General features: G+C 39.4%; 1 protein-coding gene across 1 annotated transcript in view; it reads left to right on the forward strand.

Annotated features, from left to right (window-relative positions):
* Window positions 1-27,379, forward strand: part of LOC126412489 (RNA cytidine acetyltransferase) — an 87,523-nt gene extending 60,144 nt beyond the window's left edge. Inside the window, exons 17-20 of the mRNA XM_050082110.1 lie at window positions 18,364-18,536; window positions 23,089-23,325; window positions 23,417-23,553; window positions 27,096-27,379. Of these exons, the coding sequence (XP_049938067.1) occupies window positions 18,364-18,536; window positions 23,089-23,325; window positions 23,417-23,553; window positions 27,096-27,183 (635 nt within the window). The 3' untranslated portion in view covers window positions 27,184-27,379. The remainder of the gene's footprint in view (window positions 1-18,363; window positions 18,537-23,088; window positions 23,326-23,416; window positions 23,554-27,095) is intronic.
* The last annotated feature ends 247 nt before the right edge of the window (window positions 27,380-27,626 follow it).

A 27,626-nucleotide genomic window follows, 5' to 3' on the forward strand; every position in this document is an offset into this window, starting at 1 on the left:
AAAGCATTTGAATGAGTATCACATCTGTGCTTATTATCGAAAATATGATCATATAGGGTATTGAACGAAATTTGTGAGAGGTTTAAGGATTTCCTGGTAAGGACACAGCATGTTATCTTTGATGGGAAGTCATCAACAGATATAGAAGTAACACCAGGTGTGCTCCAATATCATTGAAATCACAGAACTGTCACAATTCCAGAGAAGTTTGTTTTTATTTAAATTGCAACCAGTTTCAGATATTAATTCTTGCACTTATACAAGCAATGCAGCCAGTGTGCACATATTATGATCTGATGGTAGGACTTAAGTGTGTGGCTTGATAATGGACTAATGTCTGAAACTGATGGCCATTGAAATAAAAACAGACTTTGATGGTCTTGTAATTTGCTGCTTATTGCCATTCAGCAAGCTGGAAGTGTGTGCTCCAATATGTTGGGACCCATGGCCTTCATACTGTATATTAATGACCAGGCAGACAATATTAATAGTAACTTCACACTTTTTGCAGATGATGCAGCTATCTGTAAGGAAGTAGTGTCTAAAGAAAGCTGTACAAATAATCAGTCAAATCTTGAGAGTGGTTCAGAAATTGACAACTTGTTTTAAATGTACAGAAGTATAAAATTAGGCAGTTCACAAAATGAAAACAAAATGTAGCATCCTAGGACTACAATATCAATGACTTCATTAGAAGCAGTAAACTGATAGAAACACTTGGATGTAACAATTTGTAGTTATATGAAATGGAATAATCGCAGATAGGTATGGCAGGTGGCAGACATCAGTTGCTTTCAGTCTATCCCACTGTATACAAATGGTCACATGTTTGTTTGACTCATGGGGAGGAGTCACAAAAATGTTGAAAATTGAAAATTATCTTTGTCAAGCCTACATACAAAAATTCAAGAACCATTGTTAAATGAAGAATCAAGAGATATTGTTGAGCCCCCTGTGTGTCACTCTTGTAGGGATCATGAACACATAATAAGACTAATTACAGCAGCCACGGAGGCATTTAAGCAATCAGTCTCTCCATGTTCCATATGCAATAGGAATGGGAAGAAACCAAACATATTGCACCATAATGAGATTTTCACTCTGAAGCGGAGTGTGCGCTGATATGAAACTTCCTGTCAGATTAAAACTGTGTGCCCGACCGAGACTCGAACTCGGGACCTTTGCCTTTCGCGGGCAAGTGCTCTACCAACTGAACTACCGAAGCACGACTCACGCCCGGCACTCATAGCATTAATTCTGCCAGTACCTCGTCTCCTACCTTCCAAACTTTACAGAAGCTCTCCTGCGAACCTTGCAGAACTAGCACTCCTGAAAGAAAGGATATTGCGGAGACATGGCTTAGCCACAGCCTGGGGGATGTTTCCAGAATGAGTGTGCTAGTTCTGCAAGGTTCGCAGGAGATCTTCTGTAAAGTTTGGAAGGTAGGAGACGAGGTACTGGCAGAATTAATGCTGTGAGTGCCGGGCGTGAGTCGTGCTTCGGTAGTTCAGTTGGTAGAGCACTTGCCCGCGAAAGGCAAAGGTCCCGAGTTCGAGTCTCGGTCGGGCACACAGTTTTAATCTGCCAGGAAGTTTCATATCAGCGCACACTCCGCTACAGAGTGAAAATCTCATTCTGGAAACATCCCCCAGGTTGTGGCTAAGCCATGTCTCCGCAATATCCTTTCTTTCAGGAGTGCTAGTTCTGCAAGGTTCGCAGGAGAGCTTCTGTAAAGTTTGGAAGGTAGGAGACGAGGTACTGGCAGAATTAATGCTGTGAGTGCCGGGCGTGAGTCGTGCTTCGGTAGTTCAGTTGGTAGAGCACTTGCCCGCGAAAGGCAAAGGTCCCGAGTTCGAGTCTCGGTCGGGCACGCAGTTTTAATCTGCCAGGAAGTTTCATATTGCACCATGCTAAGTAACCACTGCCATGCATTTCGTAGTGGTTTGCAGAGTATATGGATACATAAAAAATCTACTCAGCAAGCAGCAGCAGTAGAATGCACACAAAAAGCTTTAATTCACACAAGCTTTCAGAGTCAGTGGCACCTTTTTCTGGCAGAAGAGCTGAAGGGGAAGGAAGAGGGGTGAAGTAAAAGGACTGATGGGGTTTAGGGGGTCAGAAGGAGAGACATAACAGTTGAGATGAGAAGGAAAGACTGATTGTTGGGGGTTGCACCAGATGAGATTTAAGAACCTGAGAGCTTAAAGATGGAAGACAGGGTAATATGCAAGACAGAGATTACTGCTAAAACGTGCACAAGTTAAAGAGTGAAAAGATAAGTGCATTTTATGCAATAGAGGTGAAAGTTCCTTGTATGTAATAGAGGTGAGAGTGAGAACGGGAAAAAATAGACACATCAGAGAATTGAAAGATATAGAAAACTAAAATGGAGTGAAGAAAGAAGCAATTACTGTGAATAAATGCTGAGATGGCAGGAATTAACATAAATTAAGGCCAAATGGGTGACAAGAACCAAGGACATGCTGTAGCGCAAGTTCGCACCTGCGGTGTTCTGAGAAACGGGTGTCTGGAGGAAGAATCCACATGATGCACCTGGTGAAACAGGCACCGAGGTCGTGACTGTCATATTGGGGAGCATGCTTTGCAACAGGATATTGAGTGTTGCTGGTATACGCCCTCTGCCTATGTCCATTCATCTTGACTGATAACTGGGTGCTAATCATGCTGATGTAAAAAGCTGAACAGTGTTTACATAACAGCCAGTATATGACATGTCGTTTCACAGGTGGCTCTCCCTTTGATAGTATATTTTGTGCCAATTACAGGGCTGGAATTGGAGGTGGTAGGAAGGTGCATAGGGCAAGTCTTGCTGCAGGGACAGTGACAGGGGTAGGAGCCATAGGGTAGGGAGATGGATGCAAAAGGAGCGTAGGGTCCGACAAGCATATTGCGGAGACTTGGAGGGTGACAAAAAGCTATTCTAGGTGTGGCAAAATCTCAGACAGAATGGATCTCATTTCAGGGCATGATTTTAGGAAGTCATAACCTTGTTGAAGTATCTAATTAATACATTCAAGACCAGGGTAATACTGAGTGACAAGTGGTGTGCTCTGAAGTTGTTTTTTTGGAGGGATCAGCAGTACGAGCATTGGATGTGATTGCTCGGGAAAGCTGCTTTTGTAAGAGGCTGTTGGGATAATTATAGCCAGTGAAGGCTGAGGTGAGAATGGTGGTGTATTTCTGTAAAGAGTCTGCATCTGAACAAATACATTTGCCTCAAATACCAAGGCTGTGTGGGAGGCAACATTTGACATGGAAAGCTTGGCAACTGTCAAAATGTAAGTACTGTCTGGTAGTAGGTATAATGTGGACAGGAGTGTGTAGTTGGCCTTCAGTGAGGATGAGATCAACATCAAGGAAACTGGCATGGGATTTAGAATAGGACCATGAGAAATTTAATTGGGAGAGGATGTTCAGAGATTCCAGGAATTTTAACAGGTCAGAATGTACCCTCGGCTGATACCAACTGGATGGTGCCACATGTCTCGAGTAACCCTGCCTGACATTGACTCATTTTTCGCCAGCAGCGTGATTTCGAAAGGACTGTGGCCCTCAGGGTCAACTGATTAAACACCACCTGACTTCTTCTTCTGGGATGGGCTAAGAGGCAAGGTCTACAGGAACAACTTGGAAGATTTACGAGAGAAAGTCATTCCTGAAATCCAGACAGTGACATCAGAGGTTCTGGCAGTACCATTGAAAATCTGCAGCATCTTCTTCCAGCACCTTTTGTGATTCACCTTGATTTTTCGGATGAACGAGGAGTGACATGCCCATTTCATTTCTCAATTTTTATGCAAAACCTTTAAGTGTAATTTCAGCAAATGTTTATTTGTGGGGCCTCTTTTGCGTGGGACATCCTGTAACTAATGCTCTAAATTAAGTCATGTATGGTAACAGTCAACAAAATATAGCTTTCTAAGATTATTAACACTTTCACTGCTATAGATGTGCTGTCTGCATTCCGTACTGAGCACAGATTTGATGTGGCTGTACTGCTTACCGAACGCTGATACCTGTGCTGAGGAACAACATTCCAGCCACTGTGAAATACTTATCATCTGATTTTAAGAAAACTATTTACTGAAAAAATTTTAGTTTTGAACATCTTACTATTGGATATCTTCGCTCGATAAAGGACTAAATTTCTTTTCATTATTCGTTAATTTACTGCACTGAATGAAATTAAGTAAAACATTGTTTGCAGTTTTAAAGAGTTTGCAGAGGTAAAAACATGTTTCCTACGGTTGATTGCAGCTCATACATTACAGTATATGAAATGTAGGTAAAATATCAGAATTTCATTGAAAGTTGGGAGCAGAACATTATCTCATTTTGTTCTTGAGTTACTGATTTTTATATCCGATGAATGGTCACATGCGACATGGCCATTTCTGTTCCCTCAAATTGGGACTTATGTCATCATAACAGTCATTATATTTCATAAACAACTCAATATATTGAAACAAGACTTTTTTTCGAATTATGGCACACAAAGAGGCACATATGTTGTTTGATAAATACTCAAAACTTTTTTATTCACTGAGACATGGAAGTAACTTGTCAGTGCCAGTGAGAGGTCGGTGGTTCAGGTCACTTCCAGACATCAATAGCACTGTAAGGAAACCCAAGCAGCTTGAGTATACACATCCACAGCACCTGGGGAACAGCGGAGCAGAACAGGTATACACACCCACAGCAGTGATAGGGTTAAGGAAATAATGGTAAATAGTTACACGTATGTCTGCAAGAAGAGAGACTGTCACTGTTGAGCAGTAGATCTATACCTACCACCGCTGGTCTCAAGAAAATCACAGTCAGGAAATTAATTTGCAAAAATATTTGGTACAGCTTTGGTTCATTAACAGAGTCCGGCTTTCAGATGAGTATATAAGAATTACAGGTCTAGGTGACCACAAAATGATAGCAATATTGGTATTGATTCGTATTTGTTGTGAGCATTAGGTGATGCACTTAGTGGACTACAATATAAATATGTAGATAGTGTGACATGTGGGAGTTAGGGTCAGTCTAGGGAGCATGCATAGGTAGCCGAAGGGGTTAAGACGACCACCCGCAATGGGTTTGAGTCCTAGTCCAGCTCACATCTAGATATATACCTAATACAACTGATCTTAAGAAATTCACAATCAGTGAATTACTTTCAAAAAATGGTAAATAGTAGAACTTCTTGGTCCAGAATGAAATTGTTAGAGAATCGTTTGGAAGGGTAAACTGCCACAAATCACTTGGAGGCAGTGTTGAGTCACAGGTAGGTGCAGTGAAAAAGAATGGTAGAAGTTTTCCAGCTTTCAAACAAAGTCCTTCGGAAGGAGAAAACTCATACATGTTCACACAAGTCACACACATGGACACTGACTCTGGGCATTAAGGCCTGACTGCGAATATTTCTGAGTGAACAGCAATTTAGCTTGTGTGGGTAATATTTTAAGGAAGAAATGTGGGGTGGGCAGAGTGAAGATATAGCGAGATATGGACAGGGTAACATGCAAGTGCTGTCTGTTGGAGTGTGCAGGGACATGGTGGGAGCAAGATAGGGCAGCTAAGTGCCGCATTGGGAGACCGTGCTTAGGGGAGTGAAGGAAGGGGGAGGAGGGGTAGCTGGAAAGTAAAGAAGGAGAAAGGACTGTGTAGATGCGTTGGCAGGATAGAAGGCATATGTAGTTCTGGAGGAGGAGCAGGGAAGGGAATAACCAGGTGGGGGACCGGGACTAGTGAAGTTTGAGGTCAGAAGGCTTATGAAAGAGAAGGATATATTGTAGGGGAGTCCCGTCAGTGCAGTTCAGAAAAGCTGGTGTTGGCAGGAAGAATTCAGATGGCAAGGCTGCGAAGATGTCATTTAAGTGAAGCTCATCATGTGGGCAGCATGTTCAGCAATTGGGAGGTCCAGCTGTCTCTTGGGCACAGTTTGGCAATGGAAATTTGTGCAGATGGACAGTTTGTTGGTTGTCATGCTCACATAGAATGTGGTTCAGTGGTTGCAGCTAAGTTGGTAGATTACATGGGTGCTTTCACAGGTGGCTCTGCCTTTAACAGTTAGGAAATGCTTGAGACAGGACTGGAATAGGTGGCAGTGGGAGGCTGTATAGAGAAGGTGCTGCATCTAGGTGTATTACAGGGATATGAGCCCTCAGGCAAGGCGTTGGGGAGCAGGGGTGGAGTGGGCTCAGTCAAGGGTACTGTATAGGTTGGGTGGGTGGTGGAGTACTACTGTGGGAGGCGTGGGGAGGATATTTCTCATTTATGGGCGCAATGAGAGGTAGTTGAAACCATGACAGAGAATGTGATTCACTTGACCCAGTTATGGCCCAAACATGGATCTGTGACAGATGGAAGGTGACTGAAGAGACAAGGTACAGGGGATCTGTTTCTGAACAAGGAGGAGAACATCATTTTGATCTGCGAAGGCATCAGTGAGACTGACAAATGCAATGACCACTGGTGGCTAGGCTGTGTGAAAGGGACTGCTCGGTGTGAATTAGGTGACAACGGTCACAATGGCGGTATTGTTGGTGTCATTAGGTTTGACACGGATGGAGGTACTGACGTAGCCACCCTTGAGGTAGAGGTTGAAATCGAGGAAGGTATCTTGTTGGGCTGATGAGGACCAGATAAAGAGAATGTGAGAGAATGTGCAGAGGTTTTTGAATGTGGATAGAGTGTCCTTACCCTTAGTCGAGATCATAAAGATATCATCAATGAATGGTTATCAGGTGAGGGATTTGGTATTGTAGATGGTTAGGAAGGATTCCTCTCGATCAGCAATTGCCAGCCTTTCAGAGACCTTATCCATGAGTGCAGTCAGATGTTAGGTAGTACCTCCAGCTCCACACCCCACCCCCATCTCCACCCCCACTCCACCCTCGCCTAACTAAACTTCAGAATGTAAAAGAATTTTCTTTGGACATTTTTAAATAGAATTATTAAAAGTAAATGATATTTAGTTTTTGTTTGTGTTTTATTATACCACAAACTGATAAGTCAGTGAGACAATTGATACTGCTTATTTCTAGCAACTTTTTTTCTAGAATGGTGAAGCAATTCTCAGTGCATCACAAATGCTACCTATAACTCATGCTCAGAAAAGAAAGAAGTCCACATTGACAGGGGACATGTGTTACAAAACATGCTTCGTCTGCACCACTCCTGTCCCTAATGATACTTGTTTCACCCACAGTTAAAATCAACCAAGTTAAAATTTGTGTACTACACATATGCCTATTGTGTGTAAATTACTTGATTGATGCTTTCCTTACTTCTGAACTGGCTGAAATTGGATGATGATGATTATTATTATTTCTTTCTTGTCTCAGACATTATGTCTGGTTAAAAATGGAAGGTGACACGGACCTTGATCAAGCGTGACTTCCTTTTAACTGTACGGTATATGTTACATTGCATTTAGGAACTTTCGGGTAATTGAACAAGTGTCAATAATTACAGATTTCTGTGGTTGTATATATAAGTTTGGATGTAGCTGTATTGCATTGATGTACTGGTGGATATTGTGTGGTATGACTCCTGTAGTTGATAGTATAATTGGTATAATGTCAACTTTATCCTGATGCCACATGTCCTTGACTTCCTCAGCCAGTTGGATGTATTTTTCAATTTTTTCTCCTGTTTTCTTTTGTATATTTGTTGTATTGGGTATGGATATTTCGATTAGTTGTGTTAATTTCTTCTTTTTATTGGTGAGTATGATGTCAGGTTTGTTATGTGGTGTTGTTTTATCTGTTATAATGGTTCTGTTCCAGTATAATTTGTATTCATCGTTCTCCAGTACATTTTGTGGTGCATACTTGTATGTGGGAACATGTTGTTTTTATAAGCTTATGTTGTAAGGCAAGCTGTTGATGTATTATTTTTGCTACATTGTCATGTCTTCTGGGGTATTCTGTATTTGCTAGTATTGTACATCCACTTGTGATGTGATCTACTGTTTCTATTTGTTGTTTGCAAAGTCTTTATTTATCTGTTGTGGTATTGGGATCTTTAATAATATGCTTGCTGTAATACCTGGTGTTTATTGTTTGATCCTGTATTGCAATCATGAATCCTTCTGTCTCACTGTATATATTGCCTTTTCTTAGCCATGTGTTGGATGCGTCTTGATCGATGTGTGGCTGTGTTAGATGATATGGGTGCTTGCCATGTAGTGTTTTCTTTTTCCAATTTACTTTCTTCGTATCTGTTGATGTTATGTGATCTAAAGGGTTGTAGAAGTGGTTATGAAATTGCAGTGGTGTAGCCGATGTATTTATATGAGTGATTGCTTTGTGTATTTTGCTAGTTTCTGCTCGTTCTATAAAGAATTTTCTTAAATTGTCTACCTGTCCATAATGTAGGTTTTTTATGTCGATAAATCCCCTTCCTCCTTCCTTTCTGCTTAATGTGAATCTTTCAGTTGCTGAATGTATGTGATGTATTCTATATTTGTGGCATTGTGATCGTGTAAGTGTATTGAGTGCTTCTAGGTCTGTGTTACTCCATTTCACTACTCCAAATGAGTAGGTCAGTATTGGTATAGCATAAGTATTTATAGCTTTTGTCTTGTTTCTTGCTGTCAATTCTGTTTTCAGTATTTTTGTTAGTCTTTGTCTATATTTTTCTTTTAGTTCTTCTTTAATATTTGTATTATCTATTCCTATTTTTTGTCTGTATCCTAGATATTTATAGACATCTGTTTTTTCCATCGCTTCTATGCAGTCGCTGTGGTTATCCAATATGTAATCTTCTTGTTTAGTGTGTTTTCCCTTGACTGTGCTACTTTTCTTACATTTGTCTGTTCCAAAAGCCATATTTATATCATTGCTGAATACTTCTGTTATCTTTAGTAATTGGTTGAGTTGTTGATTTGTTGCTGCCAGTAGTCTTAGATCATCCGTGTATAGCAGATGTGTGATTTTGTGTGGGTATGTTCCAGTAATATTGTATCCATAATTTGTATTATTTAGCATGTTTGATAGTGGGTTCAGAGCAAGGCAGAACCAGAAAGGACTTAATGAGTCTCCTTGGTATATTCCATGCTTAATCTGTATTGGCTGTGATGTGATATTATTTGAATTTGTTTGGATATTAAGTGTGGTTTTCCAATTTTTCATTACTATGTTTAGGAACTGTATCAATTTAGGATCTACTTTGTATATTTCCAATATTTGTAGTAACCATGAGTGGGGTACACTATCAAAATCTTTTTGGTAATCAATGTATGCATAGTGTAGCGACCTTTGTTTAGTTTTAGCTTGATATGTCACACTCTGCATCTATTATCAGGTGCTCTTTACATCCTCGTGCTCCTTTGCAACTGCCTTTTTGTTCTTCATTTATAATTTTGTTCTGTGTTGTATGTGTCATTAATTTCTGTGTAATGACTGAAGTTAATATTTTGTATATTGTTGGTAGGCATGTTATGGGGCGATATTTAGCTGGGTTTGCTGTGTCTGCTTGATCTTTAGGTTTCAGATAAGTTATTCCATGTGTAAGTGTATCAGGGAATGTGTATGGATCTGCAATGTAACTGTTAAATAATTTATATCTAAAAACACAGATGATGTGACTTACCGAACGAAAGTGCTGGCAGGTCGATAGACACAGAAACCAAATTAATGATATGAATATAATAGAGGGAAACATTCCACGTGGGAAAAATATATCTAAAAACACAGATGATGTGACTTACCGAACGAAAGTGCTGGCAGGTCGATAGACACACAACCTGCCAGCACTTTCGCTCGGTAAGTCACATCATCTGTGTTTTTAGATATATTTTTCCCACATGGAATGTTTCCCTCTATTATATTCATATCATTAATTTGGTTTGTGTGTCTATCGACCTGCCAGCACTTTCGTTCGGTAAGTCACATCATCTGTGTTTTTAGATATATTTTTCCCACGTGGAATGTTTCCCTCTATTATATTCATATCATTAATGTTAAATAATTTAGTTAGATGTGAATGTGTTGAGGTGAATTTCTTTAGCCAGAAATTTGCTATTTTATCTTTTCCAGGGGCTTTCCAATTGTGAGTAGAATTAATTGCTTGGGTGACTTCATGTTGCAAAATTATCACTTCAGGCATTTGTGGTATCATCTTGTACGTATCTGTTTCTGCTTGTATCCACCGTGCATTCCTGTTATGTTGTACCGGGTTTGACCATATGTTGCTCCAGAAGTGTTCCATGTCTGTTATGTTTGGTGGATTGTCTATTTTAATGTGTGTGTTATCTATTGTCTGGTAAAATTTCTTTTGGTTTGTGTTGAATGTTTGGTTTTGTTTCCTTCTATTTTCACTTTTTTTTTGTATCTTCTAAGTCGTTTGGCCAGTGCTTGTAATTTCTGCTTCTTTTCATCTAATTGCTCTATCACTTCTTGTTGTGAGATTTTACCTAACCTTTTTCATTTTTTTTCTGACATTTCATTTCTTATAAATTGTGTTAGCTGTCTGATGTCTTTTCTCAGTTTTTCTATTCTGATCTGTAGCCTGTGTTGCCATGCTGGTTTTGTGGGTTTCTTCTGTGTGTTGGTTGGTTCTGATCTCTGCCTAGTGTGTATATTTAGTGTAGTGAGTGCTCCTATATAAACCAGTAGTTGTAACTCTTCCATAGTTGTGTTTTCATTTATTTTGTTGTGTATGATTGTGTTGATAGTTTTTATTGTTGTTTCAACTTGTGGGTTATTTGGCGGTCTATGCAAGAATGGTCTAATATCTGTATTTGTGTCTTTGTATTCTGTATATGTCAGCTGAAATTTTTCTTCTATATCTAACATGTGTGTCACTTCGTGTTCTATTTGTGCTTGTTCTGGTGGCTGTCTTAAGATTTCGTTTTCCTCTGACTGTTTAATTGATGCGTGTTGTTCTTTGTTTGTTTGCTCTGGGATGTTTGAGTCCATTACTGTATTTTCTTCTTCTTCTGATTGCACATTATTTTGTTCCAGTATTTGTTGTACTTGTTGTTTGATGTTTTCTAATTCTGACTGGGGTATCCTGTTGTTTTTGATTATTACATGGATCTGATCAGCTATTCGTTGTTCTGTTAAAAATTTTAATTCTGGGTATCTGGTAATAAATGTTGTGTATACTTGTGATCTGTATCCAGTTGTGTTGGTTCCTAGGTTTGTTGCTTGGTAATAACAGAACATGAGGTGTCGATTAACTTCATCTGACCATCTCATCCTCTGTCTTTGTTTTCCTTCTAGGGTGGTTGCAGGAAGCATATCCTGCGAAACACCTCTATTTGGATTTGAATCATTTTCCAGTTGGCTAGCAGTTTCGTCACCATTGTGGGCGGGCATAGGGTTCAAGCGTCATCCCCGACCATGACGGCGCTTGTCCGAGGCTTCTTTAGTTCTGTCCTGAACCAACTAATCACACTAAAAGGGGGGTTAGCCCTATTAGGGTTTGTTCTTTTCGTCGCCTTTTACGACTGGCAGAACATACCGGAGGTCTAGTCTTTTCCCGGACCTCCACGGGAATTAATTATTATTTATTATTATTATTATTATTATTATTATTATTAAATTTGTGTAGTTCTAGCAACAGTGCAGTAGCCATTGCATAGTTACTTTTGTGTTGTGCTGACAGTTAGTTTGTTTATTGTTGTGAAGTCAGTAATAAAGCAATTTCTGGTCTATTGTGGGAACTACATACAACTCGAAGGCATTTTCATGATATTTTTAAGCATATGTGATACATATGTCTCAATTTTACTGTCATAGATGCATGGTACTAAGTATGTATGTAATGCATGGACTATGTGAGGAAGATTCTTCACAAGTTGTAACCTCCACTGCATCGTGCCACACATTAATGCTAGTATTTGAAATAAAAAAAATTAATTATTGGTAACTTACGTAATCAGTAGCCAAAGCCCTTGCCGCAGTGGTAACACCGGTTCCTGTCAGATCACTGAAGTTAAGTGCTGTTGGGCTGGGCTAGCACTTGGATGGGTGCCCATCTGGTCTGCCAAGCACTGTTGGAGCGGGGTGCACTTAGCCCTTGTGAGGCAAACTGAGGAGCTACTTGAGAAGTAGCGGCTCCGGTCTCGTAAACGGCCGGGAGAGCGGTGTGCTGACCACATGCCCCTCCATATCCGCATCCAGTGACGCCTGTGGTCTGAGGATGGCACGGTGGCCGGTTGGTACTGTTGGGCCCTCCTGGCCTGTTCAGACAGAGTTTAGTTTAGTTTTTTATGTAATCAGTATTACTGTCGTACAAAATAGGCCTAGTGATAGTAGTAATGTTCTTTTAAAAATAAATTATTTTTGTGGCCAAAACATAATTCAGAATTTTTTCCTACCTCTCCAAAAATTTAATTTTACTCCTCAGGGCATAATTATCCCTGGTTGGAAACCATGCCCAAGATGGCCAAAGAATTGGTTAATGCAGCATGGTACCACATGGGTGTCCATTACTGTACCATGGATTTGTTTGTGGATCCATGTCTTCAGAAAAGAAGTCCTGTCCATATAGCCTAGTTATCCATGGTCATTGTATCTGTAATCATGAGCAGCCCCTCTTCAAATATGCCAAGGATGTCACTGAGGCCCTCACAGACTGAAATTACCATCCCACCCTTGTCCTAGAACAGATCTTTTGTGCTTGTCTCCTCAGTCACCTACTATTCTCCACTCATCCTTTCATTGTCTGGCCACCCATGAGCACTCAGTACCACCCAGGTTGGGGTTAAGTGAATCACAATCTCTGTCAGGGTTTGAACTACCTCTCATTGTACCTTGCAATGCAAAGTACCCTCCCCACCCCTCCCACAGCAGTATTCTGCCACCCACCTGTGCCGTGTGATCTAGAAATATAGCTGCAACTACTGCACCACATTCTACATGAGCATGACAACTGACAAGCTGTCTGTCTACATGAATGTCCACTGCTAAACTGTGGCTGGGAGACAGCTGCACCACCCAGTTACTCAATGTGCTGCCCAGCATGCTGTGCTTCACGGTTATGACTGCTTTGCAGCCATATGGATTCTTCCCAAAGGTATCAACTTTTCTGAACTGTACAGATGAGAACTCTTCCTGCAACATATTATCCATCTTTTCTGTAAGCCACCTGGTCTCAAGCTTTGCTAGTCCCTGTCTCCCACTTGCCTTTCCGTTTCCTTGTTCCTAACTCCAGTGCTATAAATGCTTTCTATCCCAACAATGCACCTACATAGTCCTTTCCAATTCTCTACTTCTCTTGTGGTCCCCCCCCCCCCCCCCAATCCCCACCTCCTCTCACCCATGCAGCACAGCCTCCAAATGCTGCACGTAGCAGCCTAACCCTGTCCCCACCGTGTCTCTGAATGCTCCAACAGGCAGCACTAGCATCTTGCTGCAACGCTACCCTGCTAACCCCTCTCCCCTTCCCCCTCCTCCCTGCCACACACCTCTTCTTAACCCCACTACCCACACAAGCCAGAACCAGGTAGATTGCTGCTCACATCACGTGCAGTAACAGTCAAGCCATATAGCTCGGAGTCAGTGTCCATGTGTGTATGAGTTGCACTTGTGTGAATAGTGTGAGTTTTCTTCTACTGAAGAATGACTGTTCAAGAGCTGAAACACTAGCATATTTTTCATTGCATCTATCTGCTACTCGGTTCCTGTGGTGAGTAGCAGGCTATTATTTTCTTATTGTTGTTATTCTGTCCTGGACTTTCCATTGTTCGATTTTACATAATCTTTTGGTTATATATTGACATCCATTAGGTTAAGATACAGCACTACCAGCTGAGGAGAAGCTGAAGGTTAGTTTGGACCAGGAGAATGTGATCTTAGAGGCAGTTGCTATAAGTCCAGGGTGTCAGGAGATGGGGCACACACCCTCTCTCACATATTCCTGTCCATAAGGATAATGTTGGAGTTGCCACTTTTGAGAGGATGAAGAGACTAGTGTATAGGTTGGGGATCAGAAAGCCTTGGAAAGTTTATAAGGGGGTGGTTTAATGGGAGTGGTGCTTAATCATACTGAGTTTGCCAGTAGAACAGTTCAAAGCATGTTTGCTGATTGAAATTTTCTGATATTGGATATTGAAATGATTTTCCAGTCGGTATTGCATAATAAGAAAATAGTCTTTAACTAGGGCAGCATTATTGAACTTAGACTTACGCTAAAAGTGAGTTACTTGGATAGTATACTGCTAGTTAGAAAAGAAAAGAAAAAATAGTATTCCATATTTTGAGAGGCAGTAGTATGGACCAAAATAAAACAAAAAATTTTGGTAACATTTTTGGAGATCAGTGATCTTGTAAGCTGTATAAAATTAGAGAGAAATTGTCAAGATCGCAGGGGTTATTTGATTTAAAATGACCAGTTTTGGCCTAATCTTAGGCCATCTTCAGAGTAACACCATCAGCTGCTGTTAATGATGTCCAGAACAGTCAGTAGACCTCAGCATCTAAACATGGCCTAAGACTAGGCCGACACTGGTCGTTTGAAATAAAATAACCTCTGCGATCTAGACTATTTTTTGCTGATTTTGAAAAACAATAAAGTTTATACAGGTGTTAAACATGGTTCTATGACTTCATAAAGATACATCAGTTGACTGCAATTGCACTAGCTAGAATGGAGTAAGAAAATATTGATCAAACAACTTAAGGACCTCACACAGCTGATGAATCACTCCAGTCCACCACCAAGTTGCCTGATCTTTCCATAATTCCTAAGCAATCTGATGAAGTTCATGCAACAAATCGGCCACCTATGGCAATATGGCTGTCCGCTGTGACTCGCTTATCATTAAGTCCCCCCCCCCCCCCCTCCCCACCCGATACACCCATGTGGAGCAAGGACTTCATGTTACAACTGATAGTCGGGAAGCAGAACACACTGAAAAGTGAATTTGAAGTTTGAGTTTCTGCTTATAATAAGGAGTAGTACATTTCATGGTAAGCTCATAGTAATATACACTGAGCTTCGGATGGTGATTTTGAACTATTTATGAAACATCTAGATGTCTGTAACTTCCAAACAGAATGAGGTGATTTTAGGTGCACATTTTAATTTATATGTTTAGACGCTTTCTTATTTTACAGCTATAGATAAGTCCCTTGTCATTTCATGTAATGTGATTTTCCCTCATGCAGTTTAAAACAATAGCTATGAAAATTGGAGGTATAGCCATTGATAAAATTTCTATACCTATCGAGATACCAAAAACTTGGTGTAAATACTTGTAATAACCGACAAGATTAATATGTGAAAAGGGAATGAAAGACAGTAAGGTGTATTTTATAAGTATAAATTGCAATAATAATAGACACAAAAAGAAAAATGTACTGTATTCTGTAACATAGCTGACAGTTCCCAAAAAAAAGTGTCCCAGAGCAAATTTGAAAAATTGCATTTCTCCCTCCTTTTTTTCCAAGCATTGGTCAACATACAAGTTCAAAAGCCACTGCTGCGAAACATAGCAGTTCATTTTACATAGCACAAATTCATAACACACTGTCCATTGAAAATACTGATCAAAATTGTGTTGTGCATCAGTCCTGTGGTGGGACTGAAATGAGTGAAATATGTCAGACGATATTGCCAGGAATTTATTGGTCATGTGTGGGGCCATTTATGAGCTACTTATCGACCAAAAGAATTGATTACATATTAGTGTTGTATGTTCTCTCTTTAATGTGACCTGTTGGAAAATGAAAAAAAAACCTCTGAGGCATTTTAGGAACTTTTGTAAAGAAAACTGAGTTTAAATTCATGTTATTTCATGTTTATTACTTAGAAGTCCAGTTTTGTTGAAAACAATTTTCAGGAGCATTGTTCTTATGGCAGCTGCACCAGAATGGAAATATTTGATATTGGGTTTTTTACTGTGTATAATAAACAGTAAATCGAAAACATCGACAAATAATAAGAACTAAATATATTTTATGAAATGGAAAATAATTCTGATGAGAGCAGTAACAGGTGACCAGCATGAACAGACAATAAAAATTGTAAAACCCAATGACAGGTGATCAGAAAAGACAGCACTACAAGCTATAGTGAACAACTGACTGCAGTTGAGAAATTGTGAATTTCAAGTTACTACCAGATAATGAGGAAAACAACATGTGAAATAAAATTAGAGGCAAAATACAGTGTGTGTCAAAAAGGACCTTACAACTTTGCAACGCTACAGAAGTTTATTCTGATAACTTACAGGATTGTTAGATGTGTCATTTTGTTGCAGACAATCTCAAGTTTCACATAAAAGTGTCAAGTGTCATTTTGGTTCAGTGTGACTACCATTTATGACGCGGCAAATGTCCTACCAGTAATCAGTTTCTTCCGACATTGGTTGCAGCTAATCACGCGTAACTTTTGCAACAAAATTCTACTGCCAAGAGTAAATTGCAGGACTGCTTGGAGGTTCTTTAGCATATTCAGTGTGAAATTTGCACCAAACAATTGATGCAGAAATAATTAAATTTTCCTTGAGACACTCGAGTCTCGATTATAATAGTTGGTGCAGAGATTTTTTCATGAAACCAAAACACACAGGGAGCATGCTTTGCAACAGTGCAAGCAGCCATTTTAACTGTTCACTATGCTGGTGCTCCTGATGGTGGATTGGGGTACTGATGCACTACATGAATCAACCTTGAGATTGTTTGCTGCATGGTGACACATATATCAATTCTCAGAGTTATCTCAATAAATTTCTACATCATTCCAAAGTTCGAAAGTCCTTTTTGCCTCACCCTGTATTAGGTTATATGAGATGAAACAGATAAATGAACTGTTGCCAAATGTTGGGGAAAAAGGAAGTTCAGCCAGATAAATGATGACAAAAACTGGAAACACAGGAATAAATTTACTAATCAGTGTGATATAGCAGTTTCAATCTCCATCCAGCCATCCATATTTATGTTTTATGTAACTTCCCTGGATCACTTCAAATTAGAGTTTCAATAATTTCTTTTAAAAGGACATGGCCAGTTTTCATTCCCATCATTGTCTTATCCATATTTGTAATTCCTCTCTAATGGCATAGTCGTCTACAGGATGTTGAACCTTAATTGTCTTTCCTGCCTTTCATTCTCAAATTTCTTCATTCATTCTCTTAGCACCCTTCTTCCCCCCCCCCCCCCCCCCCTCCTTCCATGCTCTTCTGAGTACTCTCCCCTTATATCCTTTTGGTATCTTGGGCTGACTAATCTTGTTTAAGCAAACAATGGAAAATCCAGGATGGAATGTAACAATATTAGAGAAGGAAAGTTGCTCTTCACCATATAGCGGAGATGCTGAGTCGCAATAGGCACAACAAAAAGATTTACACAATTATAGCTTTCGGCCATTAAGGCCTTTGTCAGCAATAGACACACACACACACACGCACACACACACTCACGCGAACACAACTTGCACACACATCTGCAGTCTCAGATAACTGTAAACACACTCTGAGACTGCAGATGTGTGTGCAAGTTGTGTTTGCTTGAGTGTGTGTGTGCGTGCGTGTGGCTGTGTGTCTATTGCTGACAAAGGCCTTAATGGCCGAAAGCTAACTCAGCATCTCCGCTATATGGTGAGTAGCAACCTTCCTTCTCTAATATTGCTATAATCTTGTTTAATTGTATTTATAAACTTTTCCCTCCATTTTTTCATCTTGATTTCTTTTCTTTGTTGGTCTGTTGTTTTCCTTGACTCTTTTTCTGTCTCATATCACTTAATGTTATTTGAATTTTAGTCCTAAGATGTCCTATTTTACTATTGTTTTTTGGTGCACTATTCCTTAATTTTATTTTAAATATTTTCTGAACACCATGGCTTGTAGTCAGTTTCAATAATATCTTCACTAACAATGCACAGCTGCACAAATATTTTGTTTATCATTACCTCGGCATGTTTTGAGATAAACTGATTACCAACTGTCAGATATGAAAATATGCAGGATTAAAAGTGCTTACATACAGATGTCATGCTAAAAGTCAGTGTATGATAGTAAAAATGTGTGATAGTTAAAAATTACTTGCACCATAATGTCTGTGTGTAAATACTGTTAGTTATGCACATTTTTGCATCTGACTGTTGACAAAGTGTTTATCCAAAACACTTCCAGAAGTTAATAAACAAAAATTGGTACAGCTAGACTGTATTTGAGAAGATGATGTCATTCAAGAATTACTTCCTTTCATTCTCGTTGCCAAGTGTTTATGCTGTTGACCACAGTTCTTGATCAATTATTTCTATATGCATACCCAATTTCCACTTCACTGTTATTCTGAGCTTCTAGTTTTGAGTGTTTCATTAGACTACAATTCAGTTATCTGTCCTGCATATTTTATACTTCTTTTTCAATGTGGCATCCATATTTTGCTTTTTCAGATCTAACACAGCAAGAGCTGGACTGCTATGTCACCAAGTATGACATCAAACGTCTGGAAATGTACTCCAACAATCTGGTGGACTACCATTTAATCATGGATCTCTTGCCTATGTTAGCACGCCTTTATTTCTTGCGGCAAATGGGAGATACTCACTTATCAGCAGTACAGTCAGTAAGTAACAGTTTTAAGTGTGTATCACCACTGGAAATTTGTCTGAATTTTATGAAGATTTATAAGAATCCTGCTCCTTTATTTACAATAGTTGAGAAACAGGAGATTGAATTCAAATGTAGCCATACTTTTCTTGAAGTTGATCCATGTGAAAGACATCACAAAATTATAATCACAGACGAAAATATCTGGAAAGTGCATGTGTCATATTTACATAAATGTAAACTCTATCCTCAGGCCCTCTAAGGTCCGTCAGTACCAACTGACTGCCATGTCGCTCTCCACCAATGGTGTCATTGGATGTGGTATGGAGGGGCGTGGCATCAGCACACCGCTCTCCCAGCTGTTGTCAGTTTCATTACCTGCAGCCACTATTGCACTGTCAAGTAGCTCCTCAATTGGCAGCATGGGGCTAAGTGCATCCTTTTCCAGTCCTCCCACCAAGAAAAAATACCTGGCAGTACCGAAAATCGAACCCAGGCCTTCGACATGGCAGTCAGTCACGTCGACCACTCAGCTATGGAGGTGGACAATATTGTATTTAATGATTGGGAACTGTGAAAAAACTTTGTGAAATACATTTATTGAGTGTTCGTCAGAGGGGTCGTTCCACATCAAGTAGACCAATTTTAAGAAACATACCCACATGACCGTCTGCAATTTGAATGAAATTTTTAATGGTCTTTTTCTAATTACTGCAACTAATCTATACCAAATTATTTCAGTTTTGGCTAAAGTTAAGAGAGTTTCAGTTTTGCTCTGCCTTAAATTTGGTTCAACTGTCATAGAGCTCACAACTCAATTTTCAGCCCTCAACTGAAAACCTCCTAAGACATATAATTTTTGAGCATCTTGAGCTCAAATTTGGCACAGCTTATTTCTATTCATTAGAAACCATTCATGAACAATTTTATTCAAACTGGAGATGGTCATGTAGTTATTCTTCGTAAAATTGGTCTGCTTGATGTGGAATGAATGACCTTCTGATCAACATCCGACAAATGTAGCACTTTTCTGTACAGCTACACTTGGAATAATAAAAGATTTTTAAAAATGCAGTTACAAGATAGTTGAAAAATTGTGATTCATTTTTCCCCAACTTTGGACCTAAGTAGCATGATAATAGTGAGGGACAAAGCCTTGAAATTTTAACAGTGTGTGATGTATCTGATCCATTTATTTTCTCTGGATTACTACTAACTTCAATTTTAAGCTGTCTCAGCCAAATTTTCATAGAACCCACATCACATTTTGCTACTGAGAGCCTCCTAAAGCCAGGATATTTTATTTTTTTTTTTTTTTTTTTTGCAAAACCTGGTTTTCTTCATGTAGAACATTTGTGCAAAACTTCATTGTGGTTGGTGATGCTTACAGGCACGTACCAACAGTGCACTTGGTGTGGGATGATCCAATTTGGTTTCCTTTGCAAAGTCTGGATCAATTTCAAAAGAATAAACTGATCTTGGTGTTAGTTTTTTATTGTTGATTGGGCAATTTCATGCTAGAAATGAAACATCAAAAGTAGCATTACGTGAATGTCAATGGCCTTGAGGCAAAAAAGTAGTGCCAATTTCATGTGCCAGAAAGGTGTTAAGTGTAAACAAGTATGTTCTAGATAGATTTTTGGAACAACTGAATGGAATAAATGTGAGGAGAGAAGTGGATTCCAAAATAACATGTCAAGATGCTTTGACAGTGAGAAAATTGAGGGATTTGAGGTACAGATTGTTGGTACCTGCACCAAAATCACCATCTTGATATGTGCAAACATATGTAGGCATAGATTCAGGGAGAGCTGGGACTGAAAGAATAATCTTTATGAAATTAAAATAACTTTTTAGCAAAATGAAAACAAAACAGTAACAAAAATATAGGCAATCTGTTCAAAATTGCACATCTTTGTGCATCAGCTAAAGCAAAATCAGTTGCTGGATAACAGTGAGTACTGAGCACAGTACAGGGTGATTCAAAAAGAATACCACAACTTTAAAAATGTGTATTTAATGAAAGAAACATAATATAACCTTCTGTTATACATTATTACAAAGAGTATTTAAAAAGGTTTTTTTTTTTACTCAAAAACAAGTTCAGAGATGTTCAATATGGCCCCCTCCAGACACTCGAGCAATATCAACCCGATACTCCAACTCGTTCCACACTCTCTGTAGCATATCAGGCGTAACAGTTTGGATAGCTGCTGTTATTTCTCGTTTCAAATCATCAATGGTGGCTGGGAGAGGTGGCCGAAACACCATATCCTTAACATACCCCCATAAGAAAAAATCGCAGGGGGTAAGATCAGGGCTTCTTGGAGGCCAGTGATGAAGTGCTCTGTCACAGGCTGCCTGGCGGCCGATCCATCGCCTCGGGTAGTTGACGTTCAGGTTTCATAACTAACCTTTTTCGTAGGACTCTCCATACAGTTGATTGTGGAATTTGCAGCTCTCTGCTAGCTCTGCGAGTCGATTTTCCTGGGCTGCGAACAAATGCTTGCTGGATGCGTGCTACATTTTCATCACTCGTTCTCGGCTGTCCAGAACTTTTCCCTTTGCACAAACACCCATTCTCTGTAAACTGTTTATACCAACATTTAATACACCACCTATCAAGAGGTTTAACACCATACTTCGTTCGAAATGCACGCTGAACAACTGTCGTCGATTCACTTCTGCCGTACTCAATAACACAAAAAGCTTTCTGTTGAGCGGTCGCCATCTTAGCATCAACTGACGCTGACGCCTAGTCAACAGCGCCTCAAGTGAACAAATGTACAACTAAATTAAACTTTATAGCTCCCTTAATTCGCTGACGGATAGTGCTTAGCTCTGCCTTTTGTTGTTGCAGAGTTTTAAATTCCTAAAGTTGTGGTATTCTTTTTGAATCACCCTGTATAATGCTCAGTCCTCTGTGGCACACATTCCAGCTTGAACCTATCCCACTCTTCTACAGCAACATTCCTGAGGCATGAGGAGGGAGTAGCACTGAGAGCTGTCTGACATCCTTATATGATAGCAGCACAAATCATGATTGACCCAGTTTGTTGCCTAACTTGTGGGGCTGCATGCCTGAGACATGCATTGCTGTGTGGCTGCCTCCATATTCTTCTGCTTTAATCCTGACCTTGTTAGTAAGGAGAACACGATACACAAAATCCAAGATTCAGTTCCATTTCGGGTGTTTACTTGCTGTCCTTTGCACACTATGGCAGTGGGGGTGGTGGGGGGCTTGTACTGCAGTTCGTAACAGACACCTAGAGGCCGAATTGATTGAATGGGAGGCATTTGTGTATGTCTGGATCAGCACAGCCCTCTTATTACCTCCAAAAAGACAGTGCACAGTTCTGTTGCATTCTTCTTGGAGTACTAGGAACTGTAATGTGCAGTTTGCATTCATCAACTAGTGGCTGCATCTACACTCGTCCTGTGCTTGCCCCGCACCCTTCAGGATTGATGCCGTTTTTGTAATGTTCCAAAGTACTCCAACGCAAAAAAACTGCCCAGTCCCCTCTACACAGCCCCTGCTACATGTGTTGTTGCCTCCTGCATGTAGTGGATCCATTTTCTATTGCACGGAACCCAGAAGGCCGCCACCCTATGGCACAAGTCAAGGAATCTACAGCCTATATGGTTGCAGAACCATCTGAACTTCTGATTCACACCCTCCACTCGGCTCTGTACCAAAAATCTGCAATCAGTCCTGTGGGTGATGCTACATATAGTGAGCTGTGCCCTCATCTCGCAAGCAAGACTGGCAGTCTTTCCCATTTCAGCTATCTGCCCAAAACAGAGAGAATCTCTTCCAATCAGAAATGACACACACTGTTGGTACCGACATGAGCCACCATCTGCAGTTGGCTGCATCCTGTGCTTCTTGGCATCTGGAAGAACCTGTTCTGTATGTGGGATGACACTCGCCTCCTTCAACCCTCGCCTCCCCTCCCCTCACCCCCACCCCCATCATGCCCCCTCTGGTGTGCACATTGGACTTCTTGACCATTTCCTTTTGAAAGGAGACATCACATTGAGTGAAACCACAGAAAACCGAACCAGACAATGATTTTAACAAGTTGCTGTTTTGTCATACATTCATCCCTTACCCGTAATTGACGTGGTATTAAAATATTGTGGTATGGAACAGTGGCACAGTTGACAAGGGTAGCATGTGGACATGCTACATAATTTTTGGTGTATCTGTACTCAAGTAGTCCATTATTCAAAGCTACAACTATCACCATTAGCCAAACCTTTGCTGTAAACTTTTCCAGGCCCAAGTCGCAGATGGGTACACAGTTTTAATCTGTCAGGAAATTTAAGCACAGAACTGAGTTAGATTATTTTCTGGGAGATGATATACTCCCCTTCGATTGGATGGCGGGGTCAGTATTATCACCTTCCTTCATAAGCAGTTGTGATATCCGTGGTAAGCTAACAGAGTGAAGTGTAACTACGTACATCGAAAATGAGAAAAAGTAGTATACAATAAAAGTTGAATATGTGTAGTGGCATTGTATTTTGTGTTCATTTGTAAATAGTACTTGTTACCTTTTTTCCAGGCAATATTACTTGGACTGGGGCTGCAACACAAAACAGCTGATGACTTGGCCACTGAGCTTGAGTTGCCAGTGTCACAGCTGCTGGGTCTTTTTAATCGTACAATTCGTCGATTAGTTCAGTACCTGACAGGTGTTCTTGAGCGAGCAATAGAAAAGGATTTTGTGCAGCCAAAGCAAGACTTGAAACTAAATCCTTTAGTGAAGACGATGCAGCAAGAATTGGATGAAGCAGCGAAGGTGTGAATATGAGCATTTCACAATTATGTAAAACAGTATTTAAGTACTGGACTCCAGTTAGAAAATTATTAACCTCTTTTTGTTATTTCAGGACCTTAAACTAAAACAGCAGGAAGAATTAAAGAGGCTGAAAAATGAAAATTTGAGTCAGTATGTTATAAAAGGCTCAGAACAAGAATGGGACAGAGCATTGTCGAAAGGAGCAAAGGGCATAATTTCTGTGAAGAGGTAAGCATATTAAAATTTTAGATCATTTTTGTTACAACACTCCACTCAGAATTGTCAACAATATAGTGTGCTGGAGGGGAGTTCATAGTTGAATTAGAAGTTGATAGTGAAAAACTGTCAATAGATATTGAGTGAGATTCATTTGTACAAGAAATGAGGAATTACTTGATTGTGTGACCTTTTGCTGTAAGGTAGTTTTGGATGCTATTCAAAAATTTTGTTTTGTTTTAATGTTCAAAATGCAGGTTGAACCACCTTCCACAGTGCAAAAGCACTTACATTGAATTGTTTCAGAGCAAAACTTCATCATCATAATTATTTCACCAGAATCTTATGAAAGTGATAAATATAAAAATATAAATAAAAATGTTAAAATTTAATGATTATTCCCCTTGTAACCATGCCACCCTAAAATACATTTAAACATCATTTTCCAGTATGTAAAATAAACTAAAGTGGATTGGCATATGCTGTCCATAAATGTAGGCAGTATCACAGCACCAGTCTGTATATCTCCATAAAAGACTCACTCAGATACAAAAACATATACAGCATAACTGAGCATTTTGTGTTCATAATCAAGAAATCAAAGATGATGCACATCTCTGCATAGATGGTCAGGAGCATGAATCTCATCATACACTGAATGTCAAGAGTATGATTACAAAGTAGCTAACAACATGCTGATGTCTTAAAAAGCTTTTGAAATGTTTAAAAAGTTGTTTGTCTCTCCTGTCCCTAAATGTATTTTCATTTGTCCTGCTACGTATTGTAATTTCTAATTGTTCCTGTAGATTCAGTTTTCTACACTTATCCTCCCAAAAAGATCGGTCAGTTTCATGGAATGTGTGCTTGTAGCCAACTTTTCAAAATTATGAAGCTGAAAAGCATACCAGTTTTCCTTATGCCTCGCTTTGTAGGACCTACCAATCTGACTGATGTAGTTCATATTAGAACTTCTGTTACACAGAATTTTTTTTGATACCGGCTTTATTGTGTTTATCAACCTTCTGTTTTAAATTGGTCCCTTATTTACATTGTAAAAATGTTGGTTTGAAATGTAACTTCAGCATTTAAAAGCTTACAAATGTTAGCTACTTTCTGTGCTATTTTACCTAAATGCAGAATTATCATTCTCTTAACATTTTGCACAGCAGTACCATATATAGAGATTGGACAAAAAATGGAAACATCAAAAACATAACACATTACCATGTGTAACATAGTGTAGGAAACCAATTGGATTTCAAAACAGATTCCAGTCACCTTAGAATGGAAAAATATAGGTCCTATGTGGTTTTCAAAGGATCCCTGCAAAATAATAGCAAGTTCAGGTAACGGTGATGAAGGTGACTGGTGATCATGCAGCTTTCTCTCGAAAGAAGACCTCAGAGGCTCAGTAATATTGAGATCTGGGGACTATGGCAGCCAGGGAGATGTGACAGTTCATCCTCATTCTCACGAAACCAGTCCTGGATAACGTGACCTGTAAGAACAGGTGCTCTGTCATCTTGAAACAGGGCATCATCGCTGGGCATCAAACGTTGTACCGTGGGATGGACTTGATCAGCCAAAATGTTCAGGTAATCCTTGCAAATAATACGACCCTGCAGAATACCCATGGGGCTTCTGAAATACCACAATATGCTGCCCTGATCATCACCGAACCCCTGCCCTGTTTCCCTCTTGGGATGTAAATATGACCAGACTTTTGGATACAATCCAAACAACTCATCTGATCATATGACTTTCTACCATTGGTCCATAGTCCAGCTGTTATTGGTTTTGAAATTGCAAATCATCCTGTAATTTCCTGTTTATGGAACTCTCTTCGTGGTTTTTGGTGCTGACATTGTTTTGGGGAGCGCGACTAACCATTCTGCAGTGGTTCTAGCAGCTGTCGTCCTCTTATTTTTCATCATAATCCTCTCCAGTGACAATTTGTCATGCTAACACATATTTATCAGTGTTGTGACTTAGTGGATGATGTTTTTTACTTTCCCTGCATGCAGTCAGTGCCCCTGAAACACAGACATTTGGCTCCCATGGTTATGGAAGCACCTACCATACAAGTGCCAATAATTTGCATCCGCTTGAATTCACTTAGTTCTGACATAATGCACTCACAACTATACAGTACGCTGTTCTGACCATAACAGACACTTGCAACGTACTGAGGACATTGCACAGGTGCTGTTCATGGTCAGTTACAACAGTGCAACATGCGGGTTTGGCTAGCATCTGAATTTATCTACAAGCATGTGTTTCTTGTGGTGTTTTCATATTTTTGTCCAACCCCTGTACATTTCAGTTTCCAAATTGATGTGTGTTACACATTTACAGATATGTTCACAGATTAAATGTACATTTTATATGGAGTCATATACGAAGGCATTATTTCAATAATGGTACACCTGAGGCTTAAACATAATTGAGTGATGAAATTCTTTGACTGAGATAACTGAAATATTGCAGTTCATTGCTTGTTGCAAGGGTTTACCATTTCTTTCTGTTCTCATCACTCAGTTATGTTTAAGCCTCTGAATCTTGAAATGAACAAAACTGGAAGTGTACCATTTTGGAAATAAGCACTTCATATGTAACGAACATAGCTGCCACATGACATTATTTTAACATTTTTATTTTAAAATTGTTGTAGTGGTTTCATTATGTACGAGAGTTCTGGTTGTTAGTTCCTTGTAAAAGAACAGAATTTCACTATGATAGAATAAAAATAGTTTTGGTTGCGAAATTATTTGATGTCAATGAAGCGTTTCACCCTTTTGGTGACAGGAAGGGCATCTGGCCACCCCTTCAATTAACCTCGCCAAATCAGATGATAACCATGCCGAACCTACGGAGTGTGGGACACAGGCACAAGGAAAGAGAGAGAGAGAGAGAGAGACCCATTCATTATATAGCCATATAAAATGGACACAAGAGTAACTGGTTATGTAATTCATCCATTATATAGCCATATAAAATGTAAAATGGACGCAACAGTAACTGGTTATGTAATCCATCCATCACAAAAACATATAAAATGCAAGGTGGACGTAGAACACAACAGCTGAAACCACCATAATAGTACAAAATAGTGCCATGCTTACAAAATTAAATGCAGTATGAGCCACATGCAGCACAATGTCCTTTTGGCATGCACACAAACACTAATGCGAAATTACTGTGTTCATGCCAAGACCATCCAGCATGCGACTCATACTGCATTTATTTTTGTAAGCATGGCCCTACTTTGTATGACTATGGCAGTGTCAGCTGGTGAGTTCAAGATACTGTTCTGTCCATTTTTCATTTTATATGGCTATATAATGGATAGCTTTCATATCCAGCTACTTTTACACAATCTGACAATGTCCCAACAGGCTGAAACACAACATTGACATTAAATAATTTCGCAACCAAGACAGTTTTTTTTTTTTTGTTTTTTTTTTCTGAAATAATCTAAAACTGGTTGCTGTAGCGCCCTGCCACAATGGAATGGAATAATTTTTACTGATTATGAATTTTTGCGTTATTTTCAGTGGTGAGAAAAGAATAAATGAAGAGCCGTCAATCCCAGAAAATTCTGGCAAAAAGAAGAAGAAAAAAGAGAAAAAGTCCTTCAGTTGAATTGCTGTTAATTATAATTAACGGTGTTAGCTTAATATAATGTATGACAAGGAGGACTGAAACTAATCTGGACCTGTGCCCCCAAAGTCATAAACTTTGTAAAAAGTGTTGTTTATAATATTTGTTGTCAACTGTAAAAGTTTGCTATTTTAATAGTGACTATGTACATATTCAAAATAATATATCTGTTAATTTTTGTAGTGTTTGTATTTCTCAACTTTCTAAGGTTTTGTCCCTTCGTTTCATCATGAACATTTGTTATTTGGTGTCATTTAGCTGTGTCCAGCCACAAGTAAAGGAATCTGAAAAGAAAAGACTTCATGCATGAACATGACATTGCTAATTTTTAACTAATGGTCACCAGACAGATTGAAAGGAAAGGCACGAATAAGTTCAAAATTTGTGCTGGTTTTATTTAATATCAACAGTGAATGCAAATTAAC

The sequence above is a fragment of the Schistocerca serialis genome, chromosome 7 (genome assembly GCF_023864345.2).
Source record: "Schistocerca serialis cubense isolate TAMUIC-IGC-003099 chromosome 7, iqSchSeri2.2, whole genome shotgun sequence".
In the NCBI taxonomy this organism is placed as follows: domain Eukaryota; kingdom Metazoa; phylum Arthropoda; class Insecta; order Orthoptera; family Acrididae; genus Schistocerca; species Schistocerca serialis.